Below are 23,494 nucleotides of genomic sequence, written 5' to 3' on the forward strand. Positions count from 1 at the left end.
ACTTCCATGGGGTGGATGCAGTCACCAACTCAATGATTCTGTATGCTTGCTCCCCATCTGGAAAATCACAATGAGCCCTTTTCTATGCTTCTGTTCAAGACATAATGTATGAAGTCTGCGAATTGTCACGAATTTCAATTGATGACTAGGCATGTTTAATCTGACTCTGAATTGTCTTCTAACTTGGTACTTGTCTTTTGGGAACCTTTGACATGCTTATCCTAATGTGTCAAGTCTGTGTAGGCATTCGGTCCCAATTGACACGCTAATTTTAAAGGCTTACTTTCCTGCATCAAATACAGCAAAATCTAGAAAATCAACACTGCTTAAATAGTTTGAATTTTGTTAGTGGTCCACTGTGTCCCGATTTATACTAGAGAATTTTTTGAATATTCTGGCAATACGTTTTTGACTCTTCCTTGTTTGCTATTGATCTGGTACACACTGGCTGAGCTTTTCTAGCAATTCCGATTTATTTCCGATTTACAGCAACTGCAGTTCTTTTGGTTTTTATTCCGTATTTAACTCACTGTCACTTCCCTTCTAGGCACGGCCACATTGAAGAAATTCTGCTCGTCTCTCCGACAGGATTTCTGTTCTAATCATTTTTTTTGTCCACCGTCATTAACTTGAGTGTTGCTCCTGGCGTCTGACCTGGTATTTGCTAAAACTAGTTTCCAGAGCTACATCACATCGTTCGGAGGAAGGGTCACTTGACCTGAAACATTAACTCCGATTTCTCTCCTCAGATGCTGCCCTGACCTGCTGTGCTTTTCCAGCAACTTCTATTTTTATTACATCAAACCAACTGATTTGTGAGAGACACAGGAACTTGCAGACTAAGACCAGACTAATTGCCAGGCAGAGTTGCAACGCTGCATACGCACTGTAGTCTTTAAAGGTGAACTCTCTTAAAGGCAAAGTGTACATACAATAGATGCAAAGTAGAAGTAGTCAAGAATCTCAGACTATAGGTCTGGAACAGCTGGAAGTCTCAATATTGCAAGAACAAAGGGAGAAATTATGTCCAGAAAGTCACAGCTGAAGAGCAAGGAACATACATTGGCTCAATGATAAGTGCAATGAAAAGCACTTGGAGGTTTGTGAACAAATCTTTGCACTTTGAATGGATTGTATCATGAGGCTTGGAACCAATGGACAGATGAAGTATGTTTCAAATCCAAGAGGTACCTGGTCTGTTTTATTTAAAAACAGGAAGGCTGGAAATAATCACCAAAGAAGAACAGTGACAATTTGTGATCATATTCAAACCACGACATACTGTGTAATTTGTCCTACTGTGTATAAGAAATACAACTGGAAAAGAATTATTGCTTAAACCAAACCAGCATCTGCAGCCAATGATGGACACTTAAAATCAGGTACATTATGTATCGGCGTGAAATCTTTCGAAAGATAATGCAAGATAGCTCCTGCACTTCGATGGACATCCAGGAAAGAATACTGTCTTAACTACATAAATAAAGTGTGAAAACAATTGTCCCACATTCTAATTCCTTGAAAGATAAACATACTTTTCCAAAATTTACTTTCTATTTTTATTATTTTGTTCGCATTGCTCAGGCAAACATTTATTTCTGAAAATTGCTATTTCAACATGTCCCATGAAATTTCACTGCCAATTCTTATGCACTATATGGCTGCTCTGGTCCCCTTAGGCAAGCTTCTGGAAGCTCTATCTCAACTCAATTTTGAAATGCAAAGAGTCCTAACAGGTACAAGACATTCAGTAATAAAAGCAACTTAAAGAGGGAGTTACCTGTTCATTGTCCTGCACTCTCTCAGAAATAAGATATTAAGAATCATTCTCAAAACTATAAGCAGCTAAGAACAATTACATTATTTGAAATTTAAAACACAAGCTGCCAAATATAGACCGAGCATGGCAGATTAAACTCAAAAACATTAATAAAACTTAAAAAAACAATTAACTTCTTGGATCATTAAATAGATCATGCTGCTGAAACCTGGGTTATGCCTTTGTTAAGAGTATAACTATACACTTGACAAGGAGGACAGAGGGAGAAGAGCAAGCCAGTTCTTACTAAGACATGCCACAGAAAAGTTCTAGCACCTCATCATTCACAAGCTTTTGCTACTTTCTGTGCATGGCTAACTCAAGTATTCTTAAAAGCCAGAACTCAGTAAATACATTGCTACTATACACTTGAAATTCATTCCATATCACATCTGTCACTACCATATATTCTTAACTTCTCAAACTGACAATGTACTTGTTATACTTAATTATACAACCTTCATTAAAATTGATTTGCAGTTATCATAAATAAGGCAAAGAACTTCAGAAAGGGATTAACACAGATTTGTTCTGAAACAAATTACAGATCCAGTCACAGATTGTATTTTTATTTACACTTTAAATTTGTACCTTCAGTTTTCTCAGATCAAATCTGAAATGACTATAACAATGTCTGCTCTTACAAACTGCATGGAGTATGATTTTTGAGTGGAAAAATATATCAAGCATTGAATCGTACTTTACCGGACATTTACAAGAAATATAACAAAAGTTAAACAATTTTACCTTCAGGATCATATGTTTGGAATACTCTTCTTGCCTGTTCCCAAGGAGATTCTGGAGCAACTAAGGACATTTCCTAGAATGAAAGAAATAATGATCTGCAGTTATTTTTGGTATTTTTTTCTTTTAAAACACAGAAAAATGTAGACATGAATATGCATGAGTCTTGCACATAGGAACCCTAGCAGCAAAATAATATGTTTGTACATTGAAATGAAGGCTTTAATTCACACTTGCTGAATGGCAGATTGTAGGGCTCACCAGGGGTCTAATGTCTGGACTCCTGAAGTTTAGGTAAATATCAGTAAAATGTTTTTGCCCACTTAAAATTCAACAGGGGCCAAGTTGGTGACTGATGGAGGCATGGAAATGTTTCAGAAAGGGAGGACAACTCAACTCCCTAAAACAACACAACTTCCATTTCTGCAAATTAAATTTCTAAAACTGGTGTGCAAGGTTAAAAATAGTCGTCAGCAATTAAATGAAACATTACAAAATTAAATCCTACTCACGTCAGAACAACAAAAAAATCTCAACATCATCCACCAGTTTACTTTCTCATATACAACTACAAACCAAGGTTCATTATTATTTCTTGAAGTATAGAAATAAAATAAGAATCACACCAAAATAAAGAAATATTCTGTTTGGTTTCTATCACTGACGATAGCTATAAGTCATCGGAACACTATTTCTGCAATCTGGTTTAAGTCTTCTGGGTATCATTTCCAGTGTTCAGTGCCTTCAGACAACCTGGATTTGGCATTAAATAAATACATTTTAAGTGGTACTTCTCCAAGCTTCTGTCTTTTTCAGCAAAAGTATGTGCAGTTTCATTTACTGCCAAATAGATGTATTTGACAATTAATGGAACCATTTATGATTAAAATGTATGCTATGGCAAAAAAAAAATGTAACACACCTTGGAACAAAGCCCTTCTTTTTCCATAACTGTACATTAACTGCGATATTTAGAAACAAATTCCAAGAACACACTTTTTGTAAACAGTTAACAATGAAATCTAGCTGTACTTTGTGAAGTGCTGTATGCGTCTCTCATATTGACAATATGAATATGGTCCCACTGTTACAGTTCATCTTTTACTAGTTTAATTTTAATATGTTGTGATAGAGAATGCATTTAGATATACTGCCAAAGTGTTTATGTAAAAATGTTAGAAAAAGGTGCAGCATCAAAGACAGTATTTTTAAGCGGGATAGAACATGCCCAATAATGCTTAACATCAGTGACAGAAAAGATGGAACTCCCACAAAGTGAGTGGATGAACACACAAAAAAATAAGATTATAATGAACAACCAGCGTGACTTCCAAAGTGGAAATTCTTGCTTGACTAACCTCCTTTGACTTCTTAAAAATTCAAAGATCAAGTACAATGATAATGCAGGCTACATAAATCACTTGTATTTTCTGAAGACCTTTGATAAGATGTCCGATAATGAATACATTCATATAACATGGAGTAAGGGAATAAATGGATTGCAGTGTGGGAATAAAGGAATCATTATTAGGACCATTGCTGTTCACAATTTACACAAATGATTTTAACTGTAGAATCAAAAAAATTTCCAAACTCTATAAATGACATCAAAGTGGGGTGGTTTTTTTTAAAACGGGGGCGTGGGCAAGAGGGTGAAGTTATGCAAGACAGGATAGGGCAAGGCCTTGTAAAAGTGCTCCAAAGTCTTAGATGTAAGAAAGATCACTGCAATCCTGTAAATTGTTTCATAAATGACATGACAGGCATCTGTTTCAGATCCATCGAAATCTGGACTGGTGTGAAACAAGGGCTGAGAGATAACCGACTTGCTATTTACAATATACCTGTCTTTTGGCTATTCACCTCAAAAATAAATTGTCTTCAGTTGTCAGTATTAAATACTGTTTAGTTGGAAAACTCTAACCCTAATTGTCTCCTTGCCAAAACTAAAGACGTACTTGACCTATAGTTTGGGAATAGCTGCACTGCCACTGCCCACTCTGCACTGGATTTGCAAGCCATTCTCTACCTCTTCAATTCTGCATGCAAGAAACTTGACGTGTCCTCAAACATTGTCAAAACAAAATTCATATCAATCAGATCTGATAAACCAAATAGTAAACCTTATAAGTTTTGCATTCTCCATATCTTTTAAAATTTTGTCTTAGTTCATATTGTCTTTTATTCACTCTCCACAGAAAAATGTCTCACAGCATGGATGGGTTAAATTTAATCTCTCTTTCTTCTCCCCATTTCATGAATCTATCCACCTGAAGTATGTTACAACCTCTTCATTGCTTACTATACTTGAGTTTTGTGCCGTAGGGAAACTTTGAAATTACGCTGAGCATATTAAGTTATTAATACAAGAGCATTATACAGATCCCTGAGAAACACCACTGCATAATAACATAAGAATAGGAGTAAACCAGACTGCACCTTGAGCCCGAGATAACAAGGTGTAGAGCTGGATGAACACAGCAGGCTAAGCAGCATCATAGGAGCAGGACATTTCAGGCCTAGACCCTTCATAACTGCATTTCCTGTACACACCTCTCACCTTTAAATTTGTTCAGCGAGCACCCATAACCCTCTAGGGTCCAGAATTCCAATGCTTTATAAGCCCATGAGTGATAAAATTTCTCATCTCAGTAATATATAATTGATTGCTTATCTTGAGACTATTTCCTGTGCTCTAGATCCTCCGACCAATGGAAACAACCTGTCTTTTTCTGTCAAGCCCTTTAGAATCTTATACTTCAATGAGTTCATCTCTCAATCTCTTAACTTCCAGACAATATAGGAAAGTTAAGAAACCTTCTCATCATATGAAAGAATCGAATGAACCTTTGCTATGTTGCTTCCAAGGTATGCATATCCCTCCTTAGATATACCTCCCTCCAGTCCTGGAAAAAAACAACATTCATCACTAGGAGATAGGAAGAACCGCCAATGCTGGAGTCAGAGATAACACAGTGTGGAGCTGGATGAACACAGCAGGCCAGGCTGCATCAGAGGAGCAGGAAAGACGACGTTTCAGGTCAGGGCCCTTCTTCAGGTCCTGAGCCGAAACGTCAGCTTTCCTGCTCCTCTGATGCTGCATGGCCTAACATTCATCACTATGCTGCTTTCTGCCCTTTAGCCAATTTTATATCCACATGGAACCGCAGTAGTTCAAGGTGGCAGCTCACCTTCTTACTCTCAAGAACAACTAGGGATTGGCAATAAATGCTGGCCCAGTGTGACACCACATGAAATGAACGAATAAAATTAAAACCATCATGTTTCTTAGAGTCTATGCACTAGTCTAGTATGAGGGTTAATGAATGTCAGTTCTAATTCAATACTTGGAAAATGCGCTTGGCCAAAAATGATTTGAATTGAAAATTATTTACTCCTAAATAATTGGAATGACCTAAAACCAACTATAAAGTTTAATCAACTTTGAAAATAAATATCAAGTGTCAAAAATACATAAGATTAAAATGATTTGGAATTCACGTGGGGTGAAATAGTTTCACGTACAGATTACATAAAATGTGAGAAGGTATGGGAGATTGAAGTGAAATACACTACAACACCTTAAGTGACAATGTTATTTGCTTTCTGTTACAAGAAATAGAACTTTGGGAATACAATTTAATGAAAATTTGACACAGCATCACTATTCAATGTACATTTATGCAATAGAAGAGGAAAATAAATCTAGCTGTTTTCCAGCTCACTGATCATTAAGAAATTTTAGATTACATCTGTTGACAACACAACGATTCTCTATTCTCGAACCAAGTAAGTATCATAAGAGGAGGATAGATAGAAATGTTGCTTTTCTTGAAGGATATTCTGCAGAATTATACAATCCAAAATAAACTGGCATCTTTGTCCACCTTCATTGAATATGTTCGAACCAAGGACACTGAAACAGTCTGAACCTGCTGGCCAAGCTCAAATTAAGGACAGACATTGTGTTGGGGTTCTTAAAATAGAATTTTAATTAGGCTTGACAAACAGGTTTCAGGAATTTAAGTATGAACATGAAGTATCCAATTTTTAGTCCATACCAGTCAGTCAGTCATGGTTCAGTTGGTAGCGCTTAGTCACAAGGCTGTCGTCAAGTCACACTCCAGAACGGATGCTATAGTGCTGTACTTACGATTGCTATATTATCAAAAATGGTGCGTGTCAGATGAAACTTTAAACTAAGGTCCCATCTGTGTACTTGGGTGCAAAAGACCCCACAGCACTATTGAAAAGAGCACAGGAGATTCTCCCTACTGTCTTAGCCAATATTTATCCTTTAATCATCATTAAAAAAATAAAATCAGACTGCATGAGTATCATCACACTGATGTTTGAGATGGCTTGCTATGTGCAGATTGGCCACCACATTTCCTGCATTACACAGAGACCCTATTTCAAAAGTATTTCATTGACTGTTAACTACTGCAAGTACTTTTGTGAGATCCACAAATTGGTCACATTGATATGCATGTCTGAAGCTCCAGTGTGTACACCATTTTGCAAAGTTCTGTACCAAAGGCACTAAAAGTTCTACTGTTTTGTCTGTGTGGGTTTCCTCCGGGTGTTCCGGTTTCCTCCCACAGTCCAAAGATGTGCACGTTAGGTAAATTGGCCATGCTAAATTGCTCATAGTGTTCAGGGATGTGTAGAATAGGTGGGTTACAGGGGAATGGGTCTGGGTGGGATGCTCTGAGGTGTGGTGTGGACTTGTTGGGCCGAAGGGCCTGGCTCCACACTGTAGGGAATCTATGATTTAAGGCATCTCAAGACTCCAGACAATCAATTCAAATTATTACTGAATAATAGTTTACGCACAGCAAATACATGAACAGGAGCCTCGAGTCATATTCAGCTTCGTTTCTCCCCATTCACTAGAAAGAGAACTGTAGAATACCAGTTGGTTTATTAAAGAAAATTTGCAGAGACTAATGTAGGACTCACTTAAAGACCTAGTGATAGGCAATAAATATCAACTTGCTCGTGTTCTCCACATCCCTATAGATAAATAAAAAAACCTGGCAGTGACATAGCTATCATACATTCTGCCCCATACTTAAGCAAGTCCTCAAGTGTTTATGAGCCAATGAATTACTTCTGAATTGTCATCACATCTGAAACCGCAGCAGTGGATTTCTGCTCCACAAAGTCCCGCAAAAATGTAGTAGTTAATCAATGTCTTTGATGATGATGATTCTGACATAAATGGTTGATAGGACATTGTGAGAACTCCCATGACTGATACCACAGCAGCTTTTACATTCACTTGCACAGATCACAGTGCAAAGCTTTGTTTGAGAAACAGCACTACTGAGCATTTCTTTGGTATTTTACAGAGGTAGTACCTGAATCAAATATTCAAATTCTGGGTCAAGTGTGAACCCAACGGTCTGCTGGTATTACTAGGTTTATAAAATACTTTAATGGTTGTTCACTAGTGTACACCATGCAAGTGTCTCAAATTTATGCATACAAATTAGATTGAGAAAAAACCTAGGCAGGTTTAAGTTCAAGTATTTCAGCAACTCTTACTTAAAACTTACTATGCCAGCCTCAACACTAGTCCATCATTCACACACTGCAAATATATGATGTGGATGTATGCTCCAATAGGTAGTCTTGGCTTTCACATCTGATTCCAGCTGTCTTATTGAGAGCAAGAATGTTCAGAGAAGATAAAGTGACTCCACTATAGCTATGAAAGACATCAGAGGAATATTGACATACAGAACATTAACACATCTGTTCTTCCCATAGATAGTTACTGTTCTGTTGAGTGCTTCCAGGATTTTCTGTATCAGAAATTCCAGCATCTGTAGTTTTGCTTTTCATTCTCAAAATAGTCCTCTTAGTTAAAAGAAAGAAAAATTGAGCTTGGTGGGCTGCTAAATAAATTAATTGTTGGTATCCTTGAGTCGAACCAGCAAGAGAACAAATTGCTGGAGCCTTGACAGACATCTTTGTGGCCACAGAGGACTCGAGAATAGCCAATGTTGTCCCATTAAGAGAGCAGGGATATTCCTGGAAGTTACAGACCTGGGAGTCTCACGTTGGCGGTAGGGAAATTATTGGCAGAGATTCTCTGGGACAAGATCTATACACATTTAGAAGCACATGAACTTATTAGCGATAGATAGCATGGTTTTGCGCAGGGAAGATCATGCTTCACTAACTTCATTGAGTTTTTTGAGTGACAAAGATGATTGATGAGGGAAAAGCAGTTGATGTTGTCTACATGGACTTCATTAAAGCCTCTGACAAGGTCCCTTATAGTAGACTGGTACAAAAGGTGAAGTCACTTGGTATCGGGGTGAGCTGGCAAAATGAATACAGAACTGGCTTAGTCATAGGAGACAGAGGATATCGCTGGAAAGATGCTTTTTGGAATGGAGGGATCAGTGCTGGGACCTCTACATAAATTATTTTGAGGAAAACGTAGCATGTCTAATTAGTAAGGTTGCATATGATACAAAGATTGGAGGAGTTGCAGATAGTGAGGAGGATACTGCAGGATATAGATCAATGGGAGGCATGAACAGAAAAATGGCAGATGGAGTCTAATCCAGATAAATGTGAGGTGATACATTTTGGAAGGTCAAGTACAGGTGGAAATTGTACAGTGAATGGTAGAACTGTTAGGAGTATAGATATGCAGAGGAATCTGGGTGCGCAGGTCCACAGATCACTGAAGGTGACAGGGCAGGTAGATAAAGTAGTAAAACAAGACTTATGACATGCTTGGGTTCATTGAAAGGGGCATCGAGTATAAGGATAGGCAAGTTATGCTGCAGTTTTATAGGACTTCAGTTAGGCCATAAATGGAATATTGCATACAGTTCTGGTCACCACACTACCAGAAGGATGTGGATGCTTTGGACAGGGTACAGAAAAGGTTTACCAGGATATTGCCTGGTATGAGGGATTTTAGCTATGAAGAAAGGTTGGATAGACTGGGTTTGTTTTCATTGGAACGCAGGAGGTTGAGCAGCGACCTGATGGAAGTTTACAAGATTGTGAATGACATGGATAGAGTGGAAAATGAGGCTTTTTCCCCAGGGTGGAGGGGTCAATTACGAGGAGACACAGGTTCAAGGTGCGAGGAGGCAAGCTTAAAAGAGATAAGAGAGGCAGGTTTTTCAAAACAAAGGGTGGTGAGTGCCTAGAATGCGTTGCAAGAGGTGGTGGTGGAAGCAGACAATAGCAGCATTCAAGAAGCACTTGGACGAATATATGAATAGGAAGGGAATACAAGGATATGGATCCTGTAAGTGAAGACAGAGTTTTATGGAGGGGCAAAATGGGTTGGCGCAGGCTTGGAAGGCCTTTTATAAAAGCTGTACAGCACTAGAAAAGTTTTTAATTATGTTAGAAAGGCTGGGGGTTGGTTGACTGAAAGCGAACAGAATGAAGACCAAGTCATACTCATGGCAAGGATGTCCCCATAGAAAAGGCAAAAGGAGTGGTAAGGTAATACGAAGGGATATAAATGAACAGTTACAGCTAATGGCAAAAATAGGTGAGAAATAGAAATAAGGTTAAAGATTACTAGATCAGTCTTGATTTCACCGAATGGCAAGCAAATTCGTTGGGTAGAATGGCCTACTTCTGCTCAAATATCTTTGATCTCACGGACCTTCAGGCTAAACTCACCACCAGTTGTCTCTCACTATTCTTAATGTTCACACACACAACTCTGCAGTCCTTACATTAAAGGTTCACGCAATAGGAGTGGCATAACTAGACCACCTGGTTTGCAATATCTATACAGTTTATAACTACTTTTGCAATTTAGTTATTCTTTTTTGTAAGCAAATAATGTTAACTACATGAATCTGCAGTGTAAAGCACTGGGTAAAAACCAGATATTCTTGACCTGTAAGCATCGGTACTGTTGAAAAGTCAGCAATGGCAGAAAAGGAGAAAATAACCAAAGTAAACAATTATCCCCTCTGATCCAATAGTCAGTTTAATTTCAGTGTTAACTTCTAGACACAATTATTTAGGATAGAATTATTAGTTACACGGATAATGTTGGGTTGATTGGCAAGAGTTTAATAAACTTGGAGATATTTTGAAGGGGCAACAGGAAGGTTTGATGAGGATAACACTGTTGATGAGGTGCACATGGACTTTCAGAAGGTATTTAATAGAGACCTGTGATGAATGTTATAGATCACAGAATAAGAGTCAGCAGCAACATGGATATAAAATTAACTGTGACAAGAAACAGAGTAATGAGCAAAGGATATTTTTTGGGCTGGAGGAAGGTTTGTAATGGAGTTCTTCAGGGAATCTTGCTTTTCCTGATATATAACGAAGTAAATCTTGGTTTTCAGGGGGAAATTTCAAAAAGTTTACAGATGACACAAAGCTTGGAAGAATTGTAAAGTGTGAACAGGACAGTATAGAACTCCAGAAGGATAGATAAATTGGATGAGTGAGCAGATAAGTGGCAGATGAGTTCCAAAGCAGACAAGTATGAGGTGATGCATTTTGGTACGAAGAACACTGGAAGATGATATAATATAGGGCATATAATTTTGGGGGAGGGGATGGGGTGGGGAGAAACATGGTAGGGGGCATGTGCGGGAGCAGTAGGATCTGGGTGTTGATTGCACAGATCATTGAAAATGGCAGGACAGGTAGGAGTTATAAATAAAGTATATAGGGCATAGTGTACAAGAACAAGAAGGTGATGTTGAATTTGTATAAGACACTTGCTAGAACTCAGCTGAAGTATTGTGCACAATTCTAGGCAACATATTTTATAAAGAATGTGAACACACTGCAGAGAGAGCAGAAGCAGTTCCAAAGAATGGTTTCAGGGAGGAGGAACATGAGTGATGAGGATAGATTGAGAAGTTAGGACTGTTCTTGGAAAGATAGTGGTTTACAGGAGGGTCAATTAAAGGTTTTCAAAATCATGAGTGGGCAACTCAGAGTAGATTGGGATAAACTGTTTCCATTCGTAAAAGGAACACAAACAAGATGGCATAGACTTAAAGTTACTTGCAAAAGAAGCAAGGGTGAAATGAGTAAATAATTTTTCACTGAGCAAGTAGTTTGGGTATGGAATGCACTGCCTGGAGATAGGTTCAATTGAAACATTAATGAGGGCATTGAATGACTACTTGAATAAAAAGTGTGTGCGCAAGGGAAAAGGTATGGCGAGAAAGCAGGAGATTGACAGTAGATAATGATGCTCATTTAACGAGTTAAGGTTGAAATGACTTCCATATGCGCTGAAACACTTCTGTGATTTTGCAAATCTCCGTGTTAACAGGCTGCTCCTCTTCTTCTCAGGATTAGTCACAAATCTACAGTAGATTGATGAGATTAAAAATAGCCCTAAAACTTGAGTACTAACATCTCAGAATTTGGAATTCTATATATTAAACAAAGGTTTCAGCTCACGTTATTGCTCGGAAATTCCAAATAGAATTTGGAGGCCAGGAGTAGCTTTATTGCTGCCACAGTTACAGCAAAATATTTATATAAGTAAAACCTGTTGTTTGGTATAATCCATAGGTCTCAAAATACACATGGTTTGTAAAGCATTTGGAACATACTGGCCAAGCAAAAACAAGCTATAAAGGAAATAAACTCTATTAGATTACAGCTTTCAAAATCAAAGTGTGCAAGTTTACATTTCTCCCCCATATTGATTTATAAATATCTCTCCCTAAATTTATTTATTTCCACCTCTAGTTTAGATGGCCAGCTCTTCAAGTTGGTTCCACCTTCAGGCTCCTGTGATTTTTCAGTAGCTCAACCTGCTCCTTTCCCAACTAACCAGCCACGTTAATGCATATATGAGCAGGGCAGTCTGCTGCATTGACAAACTGTGAAGAGAAAAATGGCAAAAAGCATGAAAGAATGAGAAGGGGAAAGGAGAAAGCAAAGAGAAAAATGTAAGCTCAAGAAGAAAGAGAAAAAGGCAATTTTGTTAGTTTAACCGATACCTTCATCTGAAAAATTATGAAAGGCTGAGAATCACTGGATGGGATATAATGCAATAACAGGAACCAATCAGCAGACTGCTAAAAGTTGTCAAGCACTGAGCGGTGCGAGAAAGCCACAAACTTAACTTCGCTCTAAGAACTTCATGTTTAAGCACTAACAGAAATAAATGGTTCACAAATGTCCTTTGTAATGTCAGCATGAGTGTTTTGACTTATAGCACAGTTAAGAATTCTCCCCAACAAAGTTACTTGAAGCTCAAGTGACATGTGAGAGAGATGCAATGAACAATCCAAGTTCAATCCCTAAATTTTAACTTCCTTTTGGAATCAGGTCTTTTGCAAACGTTAAAAATGCCTGTTTTAGACAACCTTCCACCAAGCTGAGCTGAGCAACTAGCCACAACCAAAATGCAGACACATTTTATGTACAGCTTAAATGTGGAGTCAAAAGTAATAATAATGCTCATCCCAACTTAACAACACTGATCATGGCTATTGCCGGTCAAGAACCACCTTCTATTGGGTATACAGAGCTTCTGATAATGAGGTAAGTGGGCTGAAACTGATTCGTTGAAAATAGAGAGTTGTGATAGATGCTCTCAGCTCACCAAATGGATTCAAAGGAGTCCACTTCAGAGCAAGCTTCAAATCTTCCAGTTCAGATCCAGGCTGTATGCTATTAGGCATAATTGGCATAATCAATCTCTATGCTATTTATTGTGATGTTAAACGCAATTAAAAAGCTTATAAATGCATGCCTAAAACTAGGAAAGGATGAAAGGCATTGTTGTCAGGACTGAATTTACATCCTGTCCAAAATAAATTCTTTTCCTCTTGCGAACTTTAAAAACTCAAACCTACTACTTCTAGCCAACTGGATGAATGCATTCCATATTTCAAACAATCCTTACATGGACTTCAAACTCAGAATGCAATACAGTAACACTATGACTGATCACGTAAAACATGCTGTTTAGTACAGCATGTTCTAGAAACAGAAGCCTGCAACTGCCTTCAAATTGCTTGAACCCAATCTACCATCTAAAACTTTTCTTTTTAAAAAAAAAAGAACCTTCATAAGAATGTTATTTCAGGATTTTTCTGGCATGCTGAACAAACTCTCAATTATAGTTCCAATAAAAACACACTGCATCCAGAACATCTAAAAACAGAATACATACTGGTTTCTAGAATGACGAACTCAATCCAACTTTAACTGTTGCCAGAGAATTCTCTCTGACTCAGGTTGTATATCACACATCCAGATTAAGATCCACCATAAAATAAGGCAATAATGTTGACCAGAATTTCTTGTAAACATCGAGAATGAGAAACAAAACAAATATATTACACTTGGGTATAAAAAGTAAGGTAGGTCTATGCCATGGTGGATATAAATAAAAGTTCCAAAATTTTGACCCAGTGACAGTTTAAAAAAAAAAGTAATTAATTCCAAGTCAAGATGGTGTGTGGCTTTGAGGGGAACTTCTAGGTGGTGGTGATATTTACCTTCTGCTCTTGTTCTTCCAGGTGATAAAGTTTGGTGCTGTCAAAGGAGCCTTGATGGTGGTGAAGGTAGTGAACAGCGAGGGTAGTGGACAGGGTGCCTTGGGCAGTGCTATGCTTCAAAAATGCTGTTGGAGCTGCAGCATTCAGGCAAGTGGAGTGTGTTCTATCTCTAACTGACTTAGGCCTTGTAGATGGTGGGCATGCATTAGGAGGACAGGAGCTGCGTTACACAATTCCTAGCCTCTGAGCCACTCTTGCTGCCAAAGTGTTCATACAGTCGGTAATAACCCCAGGATATTGATAATGGGGGGTGGGATTTAGCAATGGGGCAATAGTTAAATTCTCTTTTGTTTGAGATGGCTGTTGCCTGATACGAGTGTATCACAAATATTACTTGCTATTTAGCACTGAAGCCTAGGTGTCACTTCATTGGGTCTAGACTGCTTCAGTATATATGAGGTGGCATGATTCGTGATGAATACTGCAATCATCAACATCTCCACTTCTGATTTTATAATGGAGAAAAATTATTGATGAGCAGCTGAGAATGATGGTATCAAGAACACGAGCCTGAGAAACTCCTGTTGTAATCTCTTAGAGCGGAGATGATGGATTTTCATCAACTACAGCCATTTTTCTTGAACAACAAGCAGAAAACTTTTTCCCGAATCTCAATTACTCTGATTTTGCTAAGCCTCCTTGATGCCTTGTTCAGCTGAATGTTGTAATGATGTCAAGGGTAGTCACTCTCACCTCGCACCTGAAGTTCAGTTCTTTCAATCATGTCCGAACCACAACTGTGATGAGGTAGGATCTCAATGGCCCTGCCAGAATTAAACTGAGCATCAAAGAAGAAGTCATTTCTTTGCAGTGCTGACTGACGGCACAGTAAATGACCCCTTCTGTCACTATCAGTGGACTGAGGGATTTAATCTGTGAAACCTTCAGGCCAGTTACAAGAACTGATCTTTCAGATTCGGGAGCTTTTGGAAAGGAATTATCAAATTGCCTTTACAGTCCATAGCAAGGAAACTGTCAGGAGTCAGTAGAACACTAAAGAGAGTCCAGATAGATGCAATTTCTCTAGATTTCAGCATTTGTAACATGGTAAGAGGAAAGGTTTGAACATTCGTTTAGCTGTACCTGTTAGATCATGCTAACTATCTTCTATATTTAGACAGTTCGTTCATTTATTTTTGTGTAATAAATTTCTGATCTTAGTGAATTCAAATTTCACCATCTGCAGCGGTGGGATTCAAACCATGTCCAGAAAGCTAGCCTAGAGTCCTGGATTACTGAAAAGATAAAGTTGCCACACTCCCCGACAACCACAGGGCTGCAGCAGAGAGAAACAACCGGTAGTGAGTTTAACCTGAGGGACACCATGCCTCAGGTAGGAGTGAAATTGAGAAGGCGGCACCTTTGTGGTAACTTCAGGCAGTGCAGGAATTGAACGCATGCTGTTGGCATCACTCTTGCATCACAGACCAGTTGTCCAGCCAACTGAGCTACGAGCCACAACACAGATTTGTTAAAGAAAGGTTGTGAGAGACTAACATGGTCAAATGTTTTGAGAAAGTTTAAGATGAGTCAATGAGAGTGGTACATTTGAAGTAGTATGGATTTTAACAAGGTTTAATAAGGTCCCACAAGGCAGACCAATCATGAAAATTTAGAAGTCCATGGGATTCAAGGAAAAGTAGCAAGCTGGATCCAAAACTGAATCAAAGGTTAGGCCACAGCTGAAATCACTGCACTACAGGTGTGATTGCACTGGTGTCAGGAGAGAGAAAAAGAGAGAAGAGAAGAGAAGAAGGGAAAGAGAAAAACAGAAAAAAGAGAAGAGGGGAGGGGAGAGAGAAGAGAAGAGGGGAGAGAGAGGGAGATCATTAGACTCTTCACAACATTTAGTGGAAGCAATGACGTAGTGGTTACATTCCAGATTATAATGCATGACCTGGACTAAAATTCTAGGGGCACAGCAGATGATGAAATAGTAATTCAACAAATTTCTGGAAATTAGAAAAAAGGGTAGGGTAATTATCACCATATTATGACTGTTGATAGCTGTCAAAATCCTTCTGGTTCACTAATCTGCCACCCTTACCTGGTCTGGCCTATAAGGTGACTTCAGACTCACAGCAAAGTGGCTGACCCCTGAGCAATTAGGGATAGGCCTAGCTTGTGACATCATCTGTGAGCAGCTTAAAAAAAAAGTGTTTGGGATATGCGTATCAGCTGTGTAACCTACAGGGTGACAGACCAAGAGCTGGATGGCGGGATTAGTCTGGATGGATCAATTTGTTAAGGTCAGTTGCAAATTTATATGATACAAATGCAGTATCCCTTATTGCAAATGTGTGGACTCAATCAATTGTACATAAATAGCAGATTTGTTTCTTATTAGTGCAGAACTACCTTACTTCTTTATTCATTATTCCTTTTGAATTTACTACCTTATTTAGCCCTGCAGAGCTCAGAAATAAAATGGTCACTATAAGATTGCATTCTTTTTCACCCAAACACAATTTTAGCCTCTTCATGAAGACTAAACAATCCAACTTATAAATCAGGCACAAGTAGGAAAACTTCCTGTTTTTTTTAAGATAACTCCAGATGAATATATTTCAAGCTAAATATTTTAATGCTGGAATTAATAACTAATTTACTTTCTCCAATAACAGTTAGATTTCTACATGTTGCACACTGATGCAGAGTTCAGATTGCATTTACTCTCTGGAATTTCAGTACAGCACAGAAAGGAAAAACACAGAGCCAAGGTTATTATCTAAAATTAAAATGACTTACTATTTACAGCAGACAGTTTTCTTGAAATTAGCTAAGACCTTTTGGAAATCTATTGAGAGCCAGGAAAGGTTATTTGGAGTAGGTATGGCCTCTGCTGAATACAAAATGTCATTCCAGTAGGTCCACTGAGGAACAATTACTGAAGACAGATGATCAAAGTAAAGCAAGCAAATCTTTTCAAACTGAAATAAATGTAATATTTTAAATAAAAATATGCTCAGCATCATTTGTGGCTTCCTCAAGTTCTGAAGCAGGCTGTGTACGCATCAAGAACTGGACAGCATTTAGGCTGGGGCTTAGAAGTGTTAAGTAACACTTATGTCACTTAAATACCAGACATTGAATGTCAAGGAGTGGCGGTTAGATTCTTTCTTGTCGGCCAAGATCAATGACATTATTACAGAATCCCTCACTATTGATATTCTGGACCAGAAACTCAAATGGACCAGCCATAATCATACTGCAGCTACAAATGTGGGTCTGAAGCTAGAACTTCTGTAATGAGTAACTCCCCACTCAATTCTCCAAAGCCTGTCCACCATCCACAATGCACAAATCAGGAGTGTGAAGGAATACTCTCCACTGGACTAGATGAGTACAGAACCAATATCATTCAGGATAGTGCAGTATGTTTAATTGGTACTCCCTTCCACCGTGTATAATGTTCATTACCACTATTACCGGCACACAGTGGCAACAGTACATACAATCTACAAGATGCACTCCAACAAAACTGACAAGCCACTTTTGACAACTCATTCCAAACCTCTACTATTTAGAACATCATGAGCAGCAGACACATGGAAGACGACCACCTGCAAGATCCCCCCAACATCAACCTGACTTGAAACCTCACGTGATCAATGAGAATATTCTCATTCATATGGATGTTCCTACACCACATGGACAGCAGTGCTTCAAGAACCTGGCTGACAGCCACAACCTCAAAGGCATTTAGAATGGACACTAAATTAGTCACAGAGATGTTCATATTCCATGAAAGAACTTCAATGTTCCCAAAATACACACCACAAAAAAGACTTGGTTTGTTCCATGAACAGTCTGCCTTTAAAGGAAGGCATTTCACACTTGCATGGAGACTGGCTGTGCAATTGGACCTGACAGCTCATCTTTGTGAATGCCATCATCATATTATAATGCCCAGGAATTGATCATGGAAATAACATAAAATAATTACAGTTTCAGTGTTTAAAGCAGCAGCAGTAGTGTTTTCAAGCAGACTGCACAGAACTCAAGGCAGTTGTTTTTAGTTTTTTTAATGCACTTACTTGTAAAGAAAAATCAAGAGGTGCTAAATTTCCTCTTTAAATCTGTTTTGGAAAATGAGTTCTTTAAAAATTTACAATTGTAATCTAACCACTTGGGCACTTGATTCAATTTAGACAAAATACTTCTCTCAAGAGACTAGAAGCAATAAACAGCTAGATGCTATTGTTCATAATGCACACTAACTTGTTTTTGACAAAAATCTGAAGGGTTGAATGTGGCTCAGTAATTGAGGGTAAAAGTGAAAGCAGTATTAAAAAATTCCATTTAGTGCTCATGAACAGAAACACATTGCACTAATTTTTATGCACTAATTTTTATGCACTACAACTGTCATAAACAATGAGTTTATTGTTGGGTTAAATAATACCATCATAGTTAAGGAGTACTCCATACCATTATTAAGAGTAACATTTCCAGATGACCTCTAATACAATGCCTTATGAGGCAAAAGTAAAACAGAAGGCATCTGCCACATGTAAATCCATTCCTATTTTTATTCCCAGCAACCAACACTCTCAGAAAATACATCTCCTTGCTGCAAAACTATTAATTTTATGGCAGACAGCAATGAATTGTTGCAGAAAGCCACCTTAAAAATGTTCTGGCCTCTGGTGTTTCTCTCCAACTTGCCTTACCTGAAAATCAATCTAGTGCATCCCTATTAAGGTCAAAGGTGAGATTTCTTTGGAAGAGAAAGACCCTTTAACCATCAGTAGTGACAATGCAGGGATGTAAAACTCATTAATTCCCACCAACATCAAAAGCCTACTTGAGGAGATTACTCAACACAATTGAAGAGAGAGAAACTTGATACTACAGATTGGTTTCATCTCTGTCAGCACTATCATTAATTTTATATGATGTAACAACTGTGACAGCATGTCTTTGCCTTACAATAACAAAAGGCTATTGGGCACCTTAGACATACTGGAGACGAGACTAAAATGTCACTAACTTGTTCAGTTCATGGTGACATAGATTATATGCTTTTAACCTAAACTGTTATAATTTAATAATGATTTACAATAGCAATATACATAAAAATTGAAAGATTACAATCGAGTCAAAGTCTTCTTTCTGGAACCATCAAGATCAGATTCTGAACATTTAAGATGTTCAGCCTAGGTAATTTAGATTGTCCATTGGAAATCCACTTTCACTGCAAGCAATCTTTCAGAAATAAACAACTTTCAAATTTGGACATTTACTGTACTCTTTATAAACACTGCATAGACAATGGAATATTCATTTTTCATTCTCCAAGATGCAAATGTGGCTTAATCACCTAGCATATATTTTTGAAAAAAATGCTTCTGCCACATGTAAATCCATTCCTATTCTTATTCTCAGTAACCAATATTTTTGCAATATAGGCATCAGTAGCTAAGCCAGTATTTACTCCCCATCCTTAACTGCCCTTGAGATGGTGGTGGCGAGCTGTCTTGCCTTGTCGATACAGTCAATGGGGAATACGTACACCCACAACACTGCAGAGGCATTCCAGGATTTTGATCAAGTGACAGAAAGAAATGCAATACTTTTCCAAGGCAGGTGGGTTGGAGGGGAACATGCAAATGGTGATGTTCTTATGTATCTGCTGCCCTTGTCCTTCTAGGTGGCAGAAGCTGGATATTTGAAAGTTACTATTGAAGGAGATTGGTTATGATGTTGCACTGCATCTTGTAGATGGCTCACACCGCTGCGTCAGTGTTGGAGGGAATAAATGTTGAAATTTGCGAATGGTTTGCCAACCAAGTGGGCTACTTTGCTGTGAATGGCGTTGAGCTCCCTCAGGGTTGTTGCAACTATGAAATATACAAGCAAGTAGAGAGTATTCCATCATATGACAGACTTGAACATGCATGGCTCTGGGGAGAGAGGAAAGGCATTAATCACTGCATAATTCCTAGCCTCTGACTTGCTCTTGTAGTCACAGATTTTATGAGGTTGGTCTCGTTCAATTTCAGGTCAGTGGTTAACTACAGATGTTGATAATGGGGATTTAACAATGGTACGGCACTGAATGTCAAAAGGAGATGGTTAGATTTGCCTGTTGGGAAGATAGTTGTTGCTGGGACCTGGTGTTATGGACTTTACTTGTTACCTGTCAGGCCAAGCCTGAATGTTGTTTAGGACTTGCTGTGCAAGTACAAGGATATTTTATTGTCTGATGAATTACAAATGGTAATCTTTGATGAACACCCCTACTTCTGACTTAATGATAATGGGAGAGATAGCAATGAAGCAGCTGTAGATGGCTGGGCATCAAGCCACTATCCTGAGGAATGTCTACAGTGATATCTTGGGGCTCAGATGGTAAGCTGCAACAACCACAAACATCCTCCTTTGCACAAGGCATGACTTCAACCAGTGGAGAATTTTCCCTTGATTACCAGTGATTCCAGTTTTATTAGGGGTCCTTGATGCCATACTCTGCCAAATGCTGCCTTGATGTCAAAAGCAGTTATTCTGAAGTTCAGCATTTCAACCTCTAGTTCAGCATTTTTGTCCATGCTTGGATCAAGGCTGTAGTGAGGTCAGGAGAATAGAGGCGCTGGTGGAACATGTACAGTATCAGGGAGCAGGTATGCAGGGAACAGTATCAGTAGCACTTGACTGTGCTACTGACAATCCCTTTCTTCAGTTTGGTGATAATCAAGATTAGACCGATGGGTAGGTAACTGCCTGGATTAGGTCGATGTTCTATTTGGCATTTCTGACTGAGGATGGTTGTAAACTCTTCAGCCTTGATTTTTGCATCTATTGCTGGGCTTCCCCAACATGGGAGATGGGGATATTTGTGAAGTTTCCTCCCCCAGTTAATTAACCGACCATCATTACTTACAGGTGGGTATAAATGCTAGGACAAATATTTAGTATATACATTACTCTGACAATAGGTCCTGCACCAAAAACACAGGCCACATTAACTGAACTGATGAAAAGGAAATCTTGACCACATTTCAAAACTTTCTGAAAGCCTAATTAAGCCACCAAAACATTCACAAAATATATAGTGTGCCATATTCAAATTGGGTTCTCATCAGAACTCCAAGCATGAAACTGAATTCATTCAGCAATATCATCCAAAATTTATTACACTGTCAGAGACAAAAGGTGAATTATGATTGCTTTTCTGCATTTTAAGCCTGAGACAGCAACGTATTGCTCGTTTCCCATTTCCCATTTCCCCCCCACATTCCTTACTGAAATAGGCCAAAGGGTGTTCTATAAACCCTGGGTATTGGACTCCCAATATTTGAAATAAACATACAGCTAACAAATTAAAGATGAAAGACAGTTTATTAACAAAACATTTGAAATTAAGAACAGGAGAGGAGATGGGTTAGAAATTACAAGTTTTGGTAAATCCAGAGTTTAAAAAAAAAAACAGCAATGCGAGTTAGACCTTCCCAGAAATCAATATCCAATAATTGCTTCCCTGGTGAGCTGAGCACAGTAGCTTTTCCTCCTTGCAGGCTCCTTTCCAGCCAGCAACTGAAGACAGATGGAGGGCTTAAGGCAGGCTGCCAACTCAACCTGGAGTCTTGCACTCCCTATGGAGGTTAAGCAGAAACTGATTTCAAATCCCAGAACTGTAGATTGTTTTAAATCAACCCATCCAGAGGTGTTATGGCACACCTCTGGAATAGGTGGAACTTGAACCCAGGACTTCTTGCTCAGAGGTAGGTATAGGAATTATATGCTTAAGCAATTCAACAAGCTCAGATTTTGGTTACGTGACAAAGATACGTCCTTCAGATGTTCAGAGTCCATCTCAGTGGGCTAAGTGAAAGGTAATTAGGCTAAGTTTATTGTATCTATCCCATAAGTTTTTACTGAGAGGTGATGAGGTAACTGTAAAGACATTAACATCCATTTAATCGTAACAGGTCTTGATGTTTTCCTTTGTACAGAGCTGTACAGACAGCTTCGTCCAATCCATACTTTCCACATTTAGCTAGTGTTTATAAAATGCAGGGATTCAGAACCTTTTAAACAGATCACACGAACAATCTCAGCCATTTTATGATTCTGACAAAGGTTGTCAATTTTTAAAGAAACAAGTTAAACATGTAAATAGAGAAGACAACACAATTTTCTTTGGCATTTCTTTTTATGCCGTCTGGTCATGACGATATGTAAACCCAAATTTTCTTTCATCCTTAGGGTGTGGACATCACTTGCAACCTTCTCATTTGCATTCACTGGCCATCCTTGGTTGCCCTATGTTGGTGGTGGCAGGCTGTTATCACCTAGAGTTTAATCTAATCGGTTGGATTGCTGGATGAATTTAGGCGTAAGCACACGTGTATCACCTTAGCGGGAACTGTCAAGTTTCAACATTGTTACATCTTTGTTTTCTAAATTAACCAGAAAAATAACTGAATTCAAGTTGAGTACACAATCAGATTCACTGGCAAGGTAAGGCAAGGCAATAGCATAATGGTAATATCATTGGACTAGTAATCCATTACTCCAGGTTAACATTTGCAGTACGTGGATTTGAATCCCATCATGGCAGATAATGGACTCTGAATTCAAAATCTGTAAGTGAAAAGCTAATTTAAAGATTACCATGTAATTACTGTTGATTGCAAAAATCCATCAGGTTTACATATGTCCTTTAGGGATTTGTCCATTGTCTTGAACCTCAAAAATGTGGCTGACTCTCAAGTGCCCTCTGAAATTGCATAGAAATCTGCAAGGAGATCTTCAAGGCTCCTTAGACAGCACCTTCTGACCTGTGAACATTCCCAATACTTTTCAGGATAGACCTGCACCAAAGAGGTTAAAAAGGCAGCTCAAATCTACCTTATCAAAGGCATTCAGGGATGGGCAATAAATGTTGGCCTAGTCCACATTCCATGAATGGAAAAAATCATTGTTATCAAATCATTACAAATTCTAAAGAACAGAAAGAATCTGTACAGACCACCTGGTATTAAGCTAAGCACCAGAAACTACAATACAAAGGCAAAACATATCCTTTTGACCATGTGATATCTTCACTACAAATGTCTGGGGATGTGCCAAAATTGAGACAGCTGTTCCACAGACTAGTCAAGTAACAACCTGATGTAATCATACTTTCAATAATACCTTACAGAAAATGTCCAAGGCACAAATGTCACCATGCCTGGGTATGCCCTGACCCACCTGCAGGACAGATCATCCAAAAGTTGGCAGCACAAGGTATACAGTCAAGGAGCTGCTGCCCAGAGAGTCTTCAACATTAACTCCAGACCAGATGCAATGTCTTGGCATCAGGTCAAACATGGACAAGGAAGCTCAAGTTCTGAAGAAGGTTCATTGAACCCGAAACATTAAACATAGAACATAG

General features: G+C 38.5%; 1 protein-coding gene across 1 annotated transcript in view; it reads right to left on the minus strand.

The window, feature by feature from the left end:
- Positions 1-2,524: 2,524 nt before the first annotated feature.
- The window catches only part of mindy3 (MINDY lysine 48 deubiquitinase 3), a 68,605-nt gene continuing 47,635 nt past the window's right edge, over positions 2,525-23,494 (minus strand). The window contains exon 11 of the mRNA XM_048607881.1: positions 2,525-2,639. Within this exon, the coding sequence (XP_048463838.1) occupies positions 2,553-2,639 (87 nt within the window). The 3' untranslated portion in view covers positions 2,525-2,552. The remainder of the gene's footprint in view (positions 2,640-23,494) is intronic.

The sequence above is a fragment of the Rhincodon typus genome, chromosome 2, assembly GCF_021869965.1.
Source record: "Rhincodon typus isolate 14 chromosome 2, sRhiTyp1.1, whole genome shotgun sequence".
Taxonomy (NCBI): Eukaryota; Metazoa; Chordata; class Chondrichthyes; order Orectolobiformes; family Rhincodontidae; genus Rhincodon; species Rhincodon typus.